We start from the raw sequence: 12,467 nt of genomic DNA on the forward strand, positions 1-12,467 counted from the left end.
TGAAACAAGTGTCAGTTTTTCATTTTTTTTTTTTTACTTATTTAAATTTTTTATCCTACATCAAAATTATAACAAGATTGATTAATAAGTTTTAGTACAAAATTATTCGCTGTGTACAGTATAGACTCACAGTAAGATATCTCATATATGCTTAAGAAATTTGTTAAAATATGTTTAGATTTTAATTTTACATATTTAGTTCATTAAAACCATTTGTAACCGTATTTGACTCATATTAAAAGATGTTTGAAGAATCCATTGACACACATACACAGGTTAGATTTTCATTTTTATTTTTACTTCTCTTTTATTTATAACAAGATAAGAACTCTATTTTTGTCTCTTCTTTTTCTCTCTATTTTCTAGTTTTCAATATTTTGGGAAAAAGAAGTGTTTTGGGTTACCAGAGAAGGAGGGAGGGATGTTAACTCAGAGATAAATCGTAATGAATAATAGTAGAAGGAAAACGGTACAAAAAAACTGATTAGGAGTATATGAGTATTTATTGAAGCATGGATATGTTTTATTGAAGCTAATTGACCGTCGAAATAAGAGAGAAACTTAATAATTGAGATACCTGAAAATTTTGTCGATGACAAGATAAACATGTTCACTTTATTTTTTTTATTCTCTTACTACATAGGTATTTTTTTTTTTTGGATGATGGTAGTTTTTTTTAAACATTACAATGAACATCCACGTCGGATATTAAAATTATAAAATTATGACCCAAGGATAACGGAAAGGAACAAATGGTATATATACAACAAGATTGATTAGTAAGTAAATTTTACATCAGAACCATTTGTTGGGATAGCAGAGACTCACAATAGATATCTAATAGATATTTAAGAAATTGTTAAAACTTGTTTAGATTTTCATTTTTCATTTCAAGATTGAAGAATGTGTAATGTCATGGAAACTAAATTTTCAAAACGAAATTTACAAATCAAATGACTGTGGTGGTTGATTATTAGATTATTACTTAAATGTTGATGAACGTACTTATTTTCTATTAGTGACGCATCATTTAATTTGTAAATTTAGTTTAAAATTTTGGTCTTTTAGCATTGTTGTTTGAAAGAGTTATCGACACGGTGAGATTTTTTTTTTCTTCACTTTTCTTTTATTTATAACAAGATAAGAACTCAATTAAGTCATCATATCTCTCTTTTTTTTTCTTTTCATTTTGGAAAAAGAAAAGTGTTTTGGGTTGGGGGGAGGAATTTGGACGATTTAGTAACGGAGGCGGTGTGAACGGTTGGGGATAAGCCCTACGTTAGTTCCCTAAATCAGGGCTTGACAGTTCGCAATTTAGCATGCAAAGCTTGCATACGTGGTGTGTTTTGCTAAATCCCGTGGGTCCCTTGGGTCCCGTGGATCTGCGAGTTTTACGAAAAGGATAGGAAGGGATGGACGGCCCCGAGAGTGCGAGGATGACATCATCCTAATGGGGACAATGAATCTTACGGACTGATTCTCATTTCCTCCGTTTATGTCGACGAAATATTTTTCAGTGTAATCGACATACATTATACATTACGTGTTATTATATAAATAATGTGTTTTGTGTATTAAAAATTAATAACTTAAAAAATAAAATTTCATTATTTATATAAAAACACGTGATGTACCATTCGTATTATCGTGATAATAAAAAACTTCTCTACGTTCACACTGTTGTTATTGTTCTTGTCCTGCAGTAAATCAATACGTACACACATATTCACTTGTAGTTATCTTAATTTTGAAACATCTATAACCTAAATTTGCATTAGCTTTCTAAACACTGTCAAAATTAATATGTTTTTTTTTCGTACATCGATATTTTTACATTAAAGAAAAAAGAAGTTCTCACACAATGGGTAACCTAATTTGGTATCGAATTCGCCATCTACGATATTTGAATCTAAGACTTGTCACTTCTAAGTGAAGAAGAATATCACTAAACTGTAATATTGAGTAGCGTCAAAATTAATATGTTACGACTCACATTACAAAAGAAATAATATCCTCAGACCTGCCAACTATATGATAAACAAAAAAGACAAAAAAACAAATGATACATCCTACAAATTTTATAGTTCTTTGTACGAACCGTACATTGACATCAGCTTTTAACAACACTTAGAAGTCACATGCCATGATTCACGTATAAATACATATACCAATAATATTGTAAAGTTAAACTTTCAAACACCACATGTATAACACAGAAATATAATCACTTTCTGATATCTCAATTATGATTTTTCATTTTATCGCACTGAAAGAAGATTGAACCCTGACCTAACTCTCTTATCTAATCTAAATTTCACCCCACTCAATATATCCAAGAAACATTATTTTGTTTACGGATCGAAGTATCAACGGAAGAACGATTGCTATTCATTCCTTCATGTTATTGTGTATATTACATAAACTAACTTATAAATTTTTCTCCTTCTTGAAGGATTGACCAAAAAAAATATAAGTAACTGAACCCCAAAGGATGGGGAGCACTTTAGGAGTGTGTTGAACTACGTACTAAAGCGTATGATGATTTTCGTCAGTATTATTATAGAGTCAAGAGTTCATCATTAATGTCATCTTAAAAAATAAGGGATACATCTTAATTCTATGATAATACTAACTGTACGACAAAAACTAAGATTTTAATCTTAAAATTTTAAGATCACTTCACTTACAGACATACACAGTTTTGTCAGAATTATGATAGAGTCAGGTTTACATTTTTATTGTCATCATAAAAAATAAAAATAAAGAAAAAGAATAACCCAACAATCCTATGATAGTACGAACTGTACGACAAAAACTAAGATCACTTCACTTACCGACAGATATAGTTTTGTCAGTATTATGATAGAGTCATATTTACATTTTTATTGTTATCATAAAAAATAAATATTAAGAAAAAGAATAATCCAGCAATCCTATGATAGTACGAACTATAAGACAAAACTAATATTTTAATCATAAACTTTTAATTGTCACTTCATAGATACAATTTCATATTATTAGAGTCAGAGTTACATTTTTATTGTGATCATAAAAAATAAAGAAAAATGAACAACGTATCAATCCTAGGATAATACGAAGTATACAACAATCTTAACTTTTAACTGTTACTTCACAGATACAGACACATACAAATCATTATATTATTAATTATTGAATAGAAGACTCTTTTAGAGTTATCCAACTTTAACACTCAAAAATCACATATCATAACACATAAACACCAATCTTTTTAACTTTTTAAAAATCCCTGTAAGAAACTGAACCCTTATGTAGCTTTTTTCTTATCTCAGTCCAACCTTCTCTTAATCCGAAGAACTCAATTCGTTCGCGGGTTTAAGGTAGAAAGACAAAGGAGAAAGGGAATAAAAAAAGATTGCATTCATGCCTTCTTTGTAGTGTGTATTACATGATATAATCAATACATCATACATACACAAGTTAATGCATAAAAAAAAGGTTCTAGCCAGTCTCACTCAATTGCAATGCTTCGTTTATGCCTCGGCACTTCCGCAGACCTGCTCTTATCGCCTTCAACATTTCGTTTACTCTGATACCTTTCCTGCAAAAACCAAAGGCAATTTAACGAAACTTTTACTTAGGTTGCTGCTGTTGTTACTACACAGAACTATGCAGGGCCTGTTGTTACTACATAGAACTAAGCAGGGTAGCTCCAATTATAACGAGCTTTATAGATTTTCACATGAAATAATCTGTCAAGCAAAAACTTATTGACGAAAACCAATGGAGAAAAAGAGTAGAGAGAAACAGAAAAGAAGTTTAGACATAAAACTCAAGACGTTAGAAAGCATAGAAGATGATAGAGATGAACTTACAATACACTGACACCAACAATGGCAAGGGGTCGTGGATAGTCCTCAATAACTTTTTCCTTTCGGTCTTTACTCAGAAATCTTGATGAACTCACATCTGCATTTCGACCTTCAGATGACGGTTGTTGAACTGCATCAATAATGCTCGTTTCTGACCCATAAGATGCGTTATCAATACCAAGTCTCATTATTTCTTCAGTCAAAGATGGAAGCCTGCCCTTTGCCTAAAATGCAGATATATACTGATATTAATCAAAAATGAAATTTAGGATATCAAAGTATCTCATAGAACAAGGTATTAGTGACAAGCAAAGAATAGTGATTAGAACCGGGAAGCATTTTCACGCCAGAAAACCAAACAAAAAGAGACGAACCTGGGGAAGGTCAATTTTATTGAACACCACTATGTATGGTCGTTCAAGGTAATCAGGATTATACATTCGCAATTCCTGAAAATTATATAACAGCAGTTCACAGGCCAAACAACAGTTGGCTAAAATGGCAGTGAGGTATCTGTACTACAACAGCCAGCTAGAATGACACATGAATAAGGGCACACATACTTCCTTGACAGTTCTGTAGTCATTCACAGGATTCTCGGCTGCTGCATCAACAACATGGACCAATAGCCGAGTCCGCCTCAGATGCCTCAAGAAATTGCGACCAAGACCATAAAGGAGGACAGAGTTTGAATTACGAGAGTTGGAGCTTTACAATAAGCGATAAACATGATAACAAGCATTACCTTGCCAAGATGAGCGCCTTCAATAAGACCAGGCAAATCTGCAAAAGTTGCTTCAGAAGAATACATCCCTGAACCTAAACTTGGGTCGCCATCAAGGCATCCAACGTTTGGCATTAAGGTTGTGAAAGGATAATCGGTTATGTCAGGTCTTGCAAGTGTGGTGGCGGCCAAAAGGGTTAAATTTCCAGCATTTGGAAGGCCCTGCAACAAAGGCAGGTAAATATTAGGAATCTAAAGACCATACATATACCTTCTATAAGTAGTCTTACTCCATTTCTTTCTCGTTGAACCATGAAACGCCAAAATATAAGGTTTTTCTCTTTGATTCAAGTCCAAATTAACTTGATCAAAATATGTATTACTCTCTTTAGATTGTAACTTGCAAAACTCTCTAGTTAGATTTCCCTTCTCATCAAAATTTGCTAACCAGTGTAAGGAACTGCTGAAGAATCACTACCATAACACCAATAGTAAGGAATCAGATCAACTGTGCCAAGTTTATTACAACACAGCAAATCAAAACTGGAAACTAAATCCGATAAAGTAAAATCTGGTCTGACAGATTTTGTGCTCAACATGGTGCGATATTGTTTCTTTTTCGGAAAGCTAGGTACCAAGAATATTGCTACCACCAGTTCCATTAAAACCATGGGGATTTGATAATTGAACTTCTAAGACAGAACTTCAAACTGAAAAATGAACCCACAGAGAAATATACTTTAAAAAATATAGAGCACGGGAAAGCAATACTTACAACCAAACCAACATCAGCAACAACTCGTACGATGAATACCAACCTGATCTCCTCTCCCGGTTGACCAACTGCTAAAACCTGCAACAACTCGTAGAAACACGTTAGCACAACTATACCTTATCACTACCATCTCTCATCACATTTGTGGTCCGAGCCATCACCTTTTTCTTACTACGGTCTGGCGTTTCTACCAAGCTAATCTGCCACAAAAGCGGAAAAAATTAAATGTAAAGTGCAGATTAGCATTGACATGCAAGTTAGCTAATCTGCATAACAGCCTTGACAAGTTATATGATACGAAGATTGAGGCTATCGTCCCAATTGCCAAAATTTCTCAATCTATAAGAAGCATGGTGTCTCGCCCCTCCTTGTCCACCCCTCGCCACAAGAATTTCGTCCCCTGGCCATGCTAGATCAGCCAACAACGTTCCTCGTTTACGCTTCACAGCCAACAACGTTCCTCGTTTATGCTTCACTACAGTACCTATATCGCAAAAACACAAATTAAATTGACCATCCTACCACATTATCATCACCGATTATACCTTGAAGAAAAAACTCCCAATTCATTACATCCACAGCACGAAATCATAACAAAAGAACACAAAACAATAAACAAACCGGGAGGCACGGAATACGCAGAGCCGGAGCAGAAAGTCCATTGTGCTACTGGGATGTCAAGACCCCCATTGCAGCCACATTGCCACCGCGTTTCGCATTGAACCTGCTTTTCGTATGAAATTCCAACAACGAATCCTTACCCTCATCCGCATAAATCACAACATCACCTCCATGGCCGCCCACGGGGAGAACAACGGCCACACCAAAATTCCTTTTCAGCAAGCTCTTCCTTCTCAGCTTCTCCTTCTCATGTTTCCCCTGCGGCGGCTTACTGGGAGGTCTCTGGTTCGGCATGGCGAGGACCACGCCATGGCCTCCGTCTCCTGAACGAACGGTGACGATCACCTGATCAAAGTACTTGCGGGGTTCCTTGATTTAAAGTATTGGGTTTTTAAGTAGAAGATAACCCCTTGGCTCTGGTGCTAATTCGGCAGCTTATTCCAAAAAATCTGACAATTTTCGAATTGTTCGAGTCCTGCTCTGTAAAACGCCATGGAAACTACTCGCGTGAGCAAATGAAGGTACAAATTACTGCCTGCTTAGTTGCTGCATTTAAGCGTTGAGAATTGGAGGAGAATATTTTACAGATTCATTGGGAAACCTCAACGTTCAGAGGATACCTTTGGGGGAAAGCGGTGCCATATAAGGAGGATTTGTGACGGAAGAGATAGGAAATTGACGGTGGCGGGGAGATGAGAGACGCCATATCCGGATGGAGAAGCGGCGCGAGTGAGCGAGCAAGGGAGCGAGGGAGACAAACAGTCCAACGGACAAAGACGAGGTTACCTTTGCGGTATTTCAAAAAGCCCAATTTTCGACACAGTCATTTAATACTATAGTCTGGTTTAATTTTTCTTCATTAGTAATGAAGAGGTCCAAAGTTAGAATCTCCTATAATTTTCGACACGTGTTAATTTGTCATTTAATGTTACTGTGTCGTTACATTTTTCTTCACTTGTAATTAGGAGGTCTTAAAATCCCCAGCATGTTCGCAACGTGTAGATAAACTTTGGATCAATTTCAATAGATAGATTACACAAGTTTTGCAAGTCTTAAAACAAGCACCATAACATATGCAAGCCTTGCAGTAAAGCCTAAAGAAAAACCATTGGCACATACCCCATCCGAGCTTTCTATACGACCCACCAAGTTCACCTCCTTCGATTACTACTTCTAAACATGAAATAATGGATGACACACCAAATCCACATGCGGGAATGCTGTCGGAAGCAAACTAGCCAAACTGTAGTATACGAGAACTCAGCGATCGCCAATCATCCCCATCTGGTGCTGCTCCAAAAGTTTCATACATTTAGCTTTTAATAAAATCCTCCAAAGAAAATGGAGGATTCCCATTCTGCAAAAACCAAGTAATACTAAGTAACGCAATTTTGCAATGCACGACGCATTTCACTTATCCTATCACCTAATTACTTGTTCATCCTTCGTATGAGCATATCGCTTTAACATGGATAGTTTAGGCCTCTGCAATCCCAATAATAGTATAGTACTTGGATATGGACCAAATAATCTAGTCAGTTTTGAAATGAGGATAAGCATCAAATTCTGCAAGGCTAACCAAAGTCGGATAGTGAAAGTCGGGCTTAAATTTTCCCAACTGCAGCCCGAGAGCTGAAATAAAAATAAAAATCAAGTGACTGCATGTTACCTTGACATTATCTTCAATCATACATTGTCTTACTACTGTTGTCTGTTGTATTAGTCTTTCCAATGCAGAGTAATCGGGCAGGTTTGAATGCCCTGAACCAGGAAACACAATAAAAACCAGTACATTAGCGATTGTTTCAAATATAATCAAAGAAAATAAGGATATGATATTGGCACAGTATGGATATCTCTGCAAAAGATCGAAACAAATATGATACAAAGATGCAAGGAATGTGGGAAACAAACCAAGAATCGCTTGATTCAAACTATCTGCGACTTCTTGCCGATGATCCAAGCTAAGCAAATGAAACACAGGAGACTTCTCCGGTTCGTCATAAGCAAGCAGAGCCATTAAATCCTGCAGCAATATCAAACTTGAGTTCCATACGGACATGAATAAACATACAAAAAACATACACATATACTTATAAAAGGAAACTTAAGAGTTTGAAGCATACTTCAAGCTTAGTAACGTATTTGTCCACCTTCCCAAAGGGGGCCAACTTGTTCTGGGCGAATTCCAAAGCTTCTGTGCTGCCAAAGAAATAAAGAATTAAAATAGCACAACGTGCACCACAAACAAGGTGTCATTGTAATTTTGCTCACCATTTTTTAGCGCAAACAAGTTCAACAAAGTGCAGGCTCAGAAGGCCAAAATGCAAGTCTTTGTTTTTCTCCAGTAACTCAGGTGCCAGCTCTTCCGTCAGTTCAATCGCCTTCAGAGCATTCCCCTCCACTGCACATTGAAAAATCCCTGAAGACAACAAAACATACAATTAGCACCATCATCGATCAACCAATCCAAGATATCCCCAGTAACAGTTGTTTAGGGTCCGTTTGGAACTGCCACTCCTGCTCAAAAATAACCTTTCTTTTTTTTTCGTTTTGGAAACTGCTCATGAATACTTTTGCTATACTTTTCTATATTATAAACAGGTTGAAACCTTTACGCTTCCTAAACAAGCTTCTCTCGAAAACACTTCTGTGACCCAAAATCACTTTTAAGTTTTTCTAACCACCATAATCAAAAGCGCTTTTAGTTGGTAGCACATGCTTTTAGAATCCCAAAAACCAATCCCAACGGTCCCAAAACCATTCGATACAATGTGTTCAATCATTATATGACAGTATTATATGACAGTAAACTCGACGTCGTTGCAAACCTACTTTTTCTTTTCTCCATATCCTCAACGCAGTCGGCAGGCTGCTTCGTCCCCGTCGAAGCAACAAACGACTCCACAGTTTCTTTGTAGCAGTTATGCACAAGGTATGACAGAACAATACTGTTGATATCATTGTCATTGATAGCCTATCAATAAAACACCGAATGAAAATCCCCATTAAAAAAAAGATCAAATAAAGGATACATGCATACATACATACATACATACATACATATATATATATATATACATATATATATATATATATATATATATATATATATAATTCGAGTCCAACATCCCCAATTGGGCAAATGCAGCAAGCCCTAAATACAAAATCAACGAGTCAATATCTAAAATCGATGAAATTTAACACTAATTGGGTAAGTATTGTGTAATCCTTGGGTTTTGAATTGCAATAAGACTATGGAAATTGCAATAATTTGGGAAATTAAGAACAGAAAACTGGAAACTTACAACTTGATTGAAGTGACGAGGATCGACGTCCATGATTCGCCGCGTTCTGAAATCCTGCGGTGCGGAATGAGGCTGCGGAGCGGAGGCGGGCGCGGCTGAGGAACGGAGAAAGAAAAGGGAGTTCCGTCTCGGTCCGACACGACGAACGATGTTACGTATCGGCTGGCGAATCCGAGTCAGTTCGAGTCACTGGAGAGAGTGATCCGATCTCTATCTTTAATTCTCGACTTTATACCGCTATTCACTGTGTCTATAGGTTCTTGTACACGTGCCTTTACTAGGTTCTATAAATTGTGAGGAAAACGTGGGTCGACCTGCAAATAATGTCACGTTGTCATTTTTTTTTTCTTTTTATAAAAGAAGATAATTGGTAGTAAGTTACGGTTATTCATTCATTTTATAAGCTAGACATTATAAAAGAAGAAAACTGCAATAATGTCACAAGTCTGGCTTCATGTCACATTGTCATTGACTTTCACTAATGTTTGATAGACCAAATTTTAAGATTACATTTGTATATCATGTGATATATCATTAATAAAAAAATAAACATGTTAATTGACATTTAAGTAATAACTTAATCATTAGTAATCATGTCATCTGATTTACAAAATATAGTTTAAATTGAGGGTCTCTCTAGCATTACCGGTAACCATGTGATCGAAGTATCGATACTATGATTTATTTTGTTGGTTTTAGATTTTTGGGTAAAAGACTGTTTACTACTTTCATGTTTCGTGGTTTTCAACATTTAGTACATCAAGTTTTTTTCGTCTCAAAGTCATACCTAAAGCGTAAATTTTGGAACAGTCTCATACATCCGTTAGTCAAACTGTTAAATTTGCCGTTAATTGTGACATGGCGCCCATGTGGACAATGACTGGGCGCCACGTGTCAGCCACGTTTTTTCTTTTTTTTCGTTTTTCTTCTTTCTTTTTCTTCTTCTTCTTCCTCTTCCTCCGACTGCAACTTTTTTTTTTCTTCCTTCTTCTCCTTCTTCCTTCCTCCTTCTTCCTTCCCCTTCTTCTCCTTCTTCCTTCTTCTTCCTTCTCCCTTCTCATTCTCCTTCTCCTTCTCCTTCTCCTCCTTCTTCCTCCGAATCTGGGGAAGTTTTTTTTTTTTTCCTCCTTCTTCCTTCTTCTTCTCCTTCTTCCTTCCTCATTCTTCTCCTTCTTCCTTCCTCCTTCCTCTTTCTTCCTTCTTCCTTCTTCCGAATCTGGGGAAGATGAAGGCTTCTTCCGAATCTAGGGAAGATAAAGGCTTCTTCCTTCTTCTTCCTCCGAATCTGGGGAAGATGAAGGTTTTTTTTTTTTTTGAGGAAGATGAAGAAGGAAGAAGGAAGAAGGAGAAGAAGGGGAAGGAAGAAGGAGGAAGGAAGAAGGAGGAAGAAGGAGGAGAAGAAGAAAAAGAAAGAAAAAAATTACAGTCGGAGGAAGAAGAAGAAAGAAGAAAAAAGAAGAAAAAAAAAAGCCGAATCTGGGTAGATTCTGAGGAAGAAGAAGAAGAAGAAGAAGAGGAAAGGAAGAAGGAGGAAGGAGAAAGAAGAAGGAGGAAGAAGGAAAAAAAAAACTTCCCCATATTTGGAGGAAGAAGAAGAAGGGGAAGGAGAAGGAGAAGAAGGAGAAGGAAGAAAGAGGAAGAAGGAGGAAGAAGAAGAAAGAAGAAAGAAAAAAAACTTCCCCAGATTCGAAGGAAGAAGAAAGAGAAGGAGAGGGGAGAAGGAAGAAGAAGGAAGAAGGAAGAAGGAGAAGAAGGGGAAGGAAGAAGGAGAAAGAGGAAGCAAAAAAAAAAAAGTTGTAGTCCAGGAAGAAGAAGAAGAAAAAGAAAAAGAAAGAAGAAAGAAGAAAAAAAAAAACGTGGCTGACACATGGCGCCCAGTCATTGTCCACATGGGCGCCACGTCACAATTAATGGTAAATTTAACAGTTTGACTAACGGATGTATGAGACTGTCCCAAAATTTACACTTTAGGTATGACTCTGAGACGAAAAAAACTTGATGTACTAAATGTTGAAAACCATGAAACATGAGGGTAGTAAACAGTCTTTTACCCTAGATTTTTTTATTGTTTTTATTTTTACATAAGTGATACGTGGATTAGAAATTTGAACTCAACACCTAAAATATAAAATTGAGTATTCTTAATCGACAAAACTACAAATTTTTATGGAATAAATTCTAATGTTAACATGTAGCATTAGAGAAGGAGAAAGTTTAATCGGTGAGGGCAAAGAAATGCTCTTTACCAATTAAGTTGCACTGCCTAAATTTGAAATATTCAAAACAATTATTATTTCAATATTTTTCTACTAACTAATGTGATGTATAACATAACAAAGTTCGTTGTATACAAAAGGTGGGATAATAGTTGGTTCTAGGGATGGGCAAAATACTCAGGGGTATGAGTATTGTCACATCCCGGCCCGGGCCCCCACCACATCCCAGGCTCGACTCCGCCGTAGCACGATATTGTCCGCTTTGGGCCCCGACCACGCCATCACGGTTTTGTTTCTAGGAACTCACACGAGAACTTCTCAGTGGGTCACCTATCCTGGGATTGCTCTCGCGCTAACTCGCTTAACTTCGGAGTTCCGATGGAACCCGAAGCCAGTAAGCTCCTAAAAGGCCTCGTGCTAGGTAAAGATGGGAATATACATATAAGGCCTATAGGATCCACACCCCTGGGCGATGTGGGATCTTACAATCCACCCCCTTTAGAGGCCCGACGTCCTCGTCGGCACACTTCCGCCCAGGGATTGGCTTTGATACCAAATTGTCACATCCTGGCCCGAGCCCCCACCACATTTTGGGCTCAACTCCACCATAGCACGATATTGTCCGCTTTGGGCCCCGACCACGCCCTCACGATTTTGTTTCTGGGAACTTACACGAGAACTTCCCAGTGGGTCACCCATCATGGGATTGCTCTCGCGCGAACTCACTTAACTTCGGAGTTCCGATGGAACCCGAAGCCAGTGAGCTCCCCAAAGGCCTCGTGCTAGGTAGAGATGTGAATATACATATAAGGCTTACAGGATCCACATCCCTGGGCGATGTGGGATCTTACAAGTATACAATACTTGAATTCTTGATGTAGATGCTACATAGTTGGTTCTCATCCTCTAGAGATTACGAGTGTAATAAGAGCATCTGTCGACAAAATGATCACCCTAAGATGATCCTCTCAT

At 37.1% G+C, this 12,467-nt stretch overlaps 2 protein-coding genes across 2 annotated transcripts; both read right to left on the reverse strand.

Annotated features, from left to right (window-relative positions):
- Window positions 1-3,375: 3,375 nt before the first annotated feature.
- On the reverse strand, window positions 3,376-6,677 carry LOC126632495 (probable GTP-binding protein OBGC2). Its single transcript, XM_050302915.1, has 10 exons — window positions 6,573-6,677; window positions 6,112-6,340; window positions 5,713-5,834; window positions 5,467-5,550; window positions 5,351-5,428; window positions 4,597-4,827; window positions 4,415-4,522; window positions 4,226-4,300; window positions 3,855-4,075; window positions 3,376-3,580 (listed from the first exon to the last, which is right to left on the reverse strand). The coding sequence occupies exons 1-10, from the start codon at window positions 6,675-6,677 to the stop codon at window positions 3,481-3,483; spliced, it is 1,353 nt and encodes a 450-aa protein (XP_050158872.1). The 3' UTR covers window positions 3,376-3,480.
- Window positions 6,678-6,970: 293 nt separating this feature from the next.
- LOC126632930 (uncharacterized) lies at window positions 6,971-9,511 on the reverse strand. Its single transcript, XM_050303465.1, has 7 exons — window positions 9,280-9,511; window positions 8,807-8,948; window positions 8,246-8,393; window positions 8,098-8,173; window positions 7,886-7,997; window positions 7,641-7,732; window positions 6,971-7,328 (listed from the first exon to the last, which is right to left on the reverse strand). Exons 1-7 carry the CDS (start codon window positions 9,310-9,312, stop codon window positions 7,284-7,286), a joined length of 648 nt encoding a protein of 215 aa, XP_050159422.1. The 5' UTR covers window positions 9,313-9,511; the 3' UTR covers window positions 6,971-7,283.
- Window positions 9,512-12,467: the final 2,956 nt, after the last annotated feature.

The sequence above is a fragment of the Malus sylvestris genome, chromosome 8 (assembly GCF_916048215.2).
Source record: "Malus sylvestris chromosome 8, drMalSylv7.2, whole genome shotgun sequence".
NCBI lineage: Eukaryota > Viridiplantae > Streptophyta > Magnoliopsida > Rosales > Rosaceae > Malus > Malus sylvestris.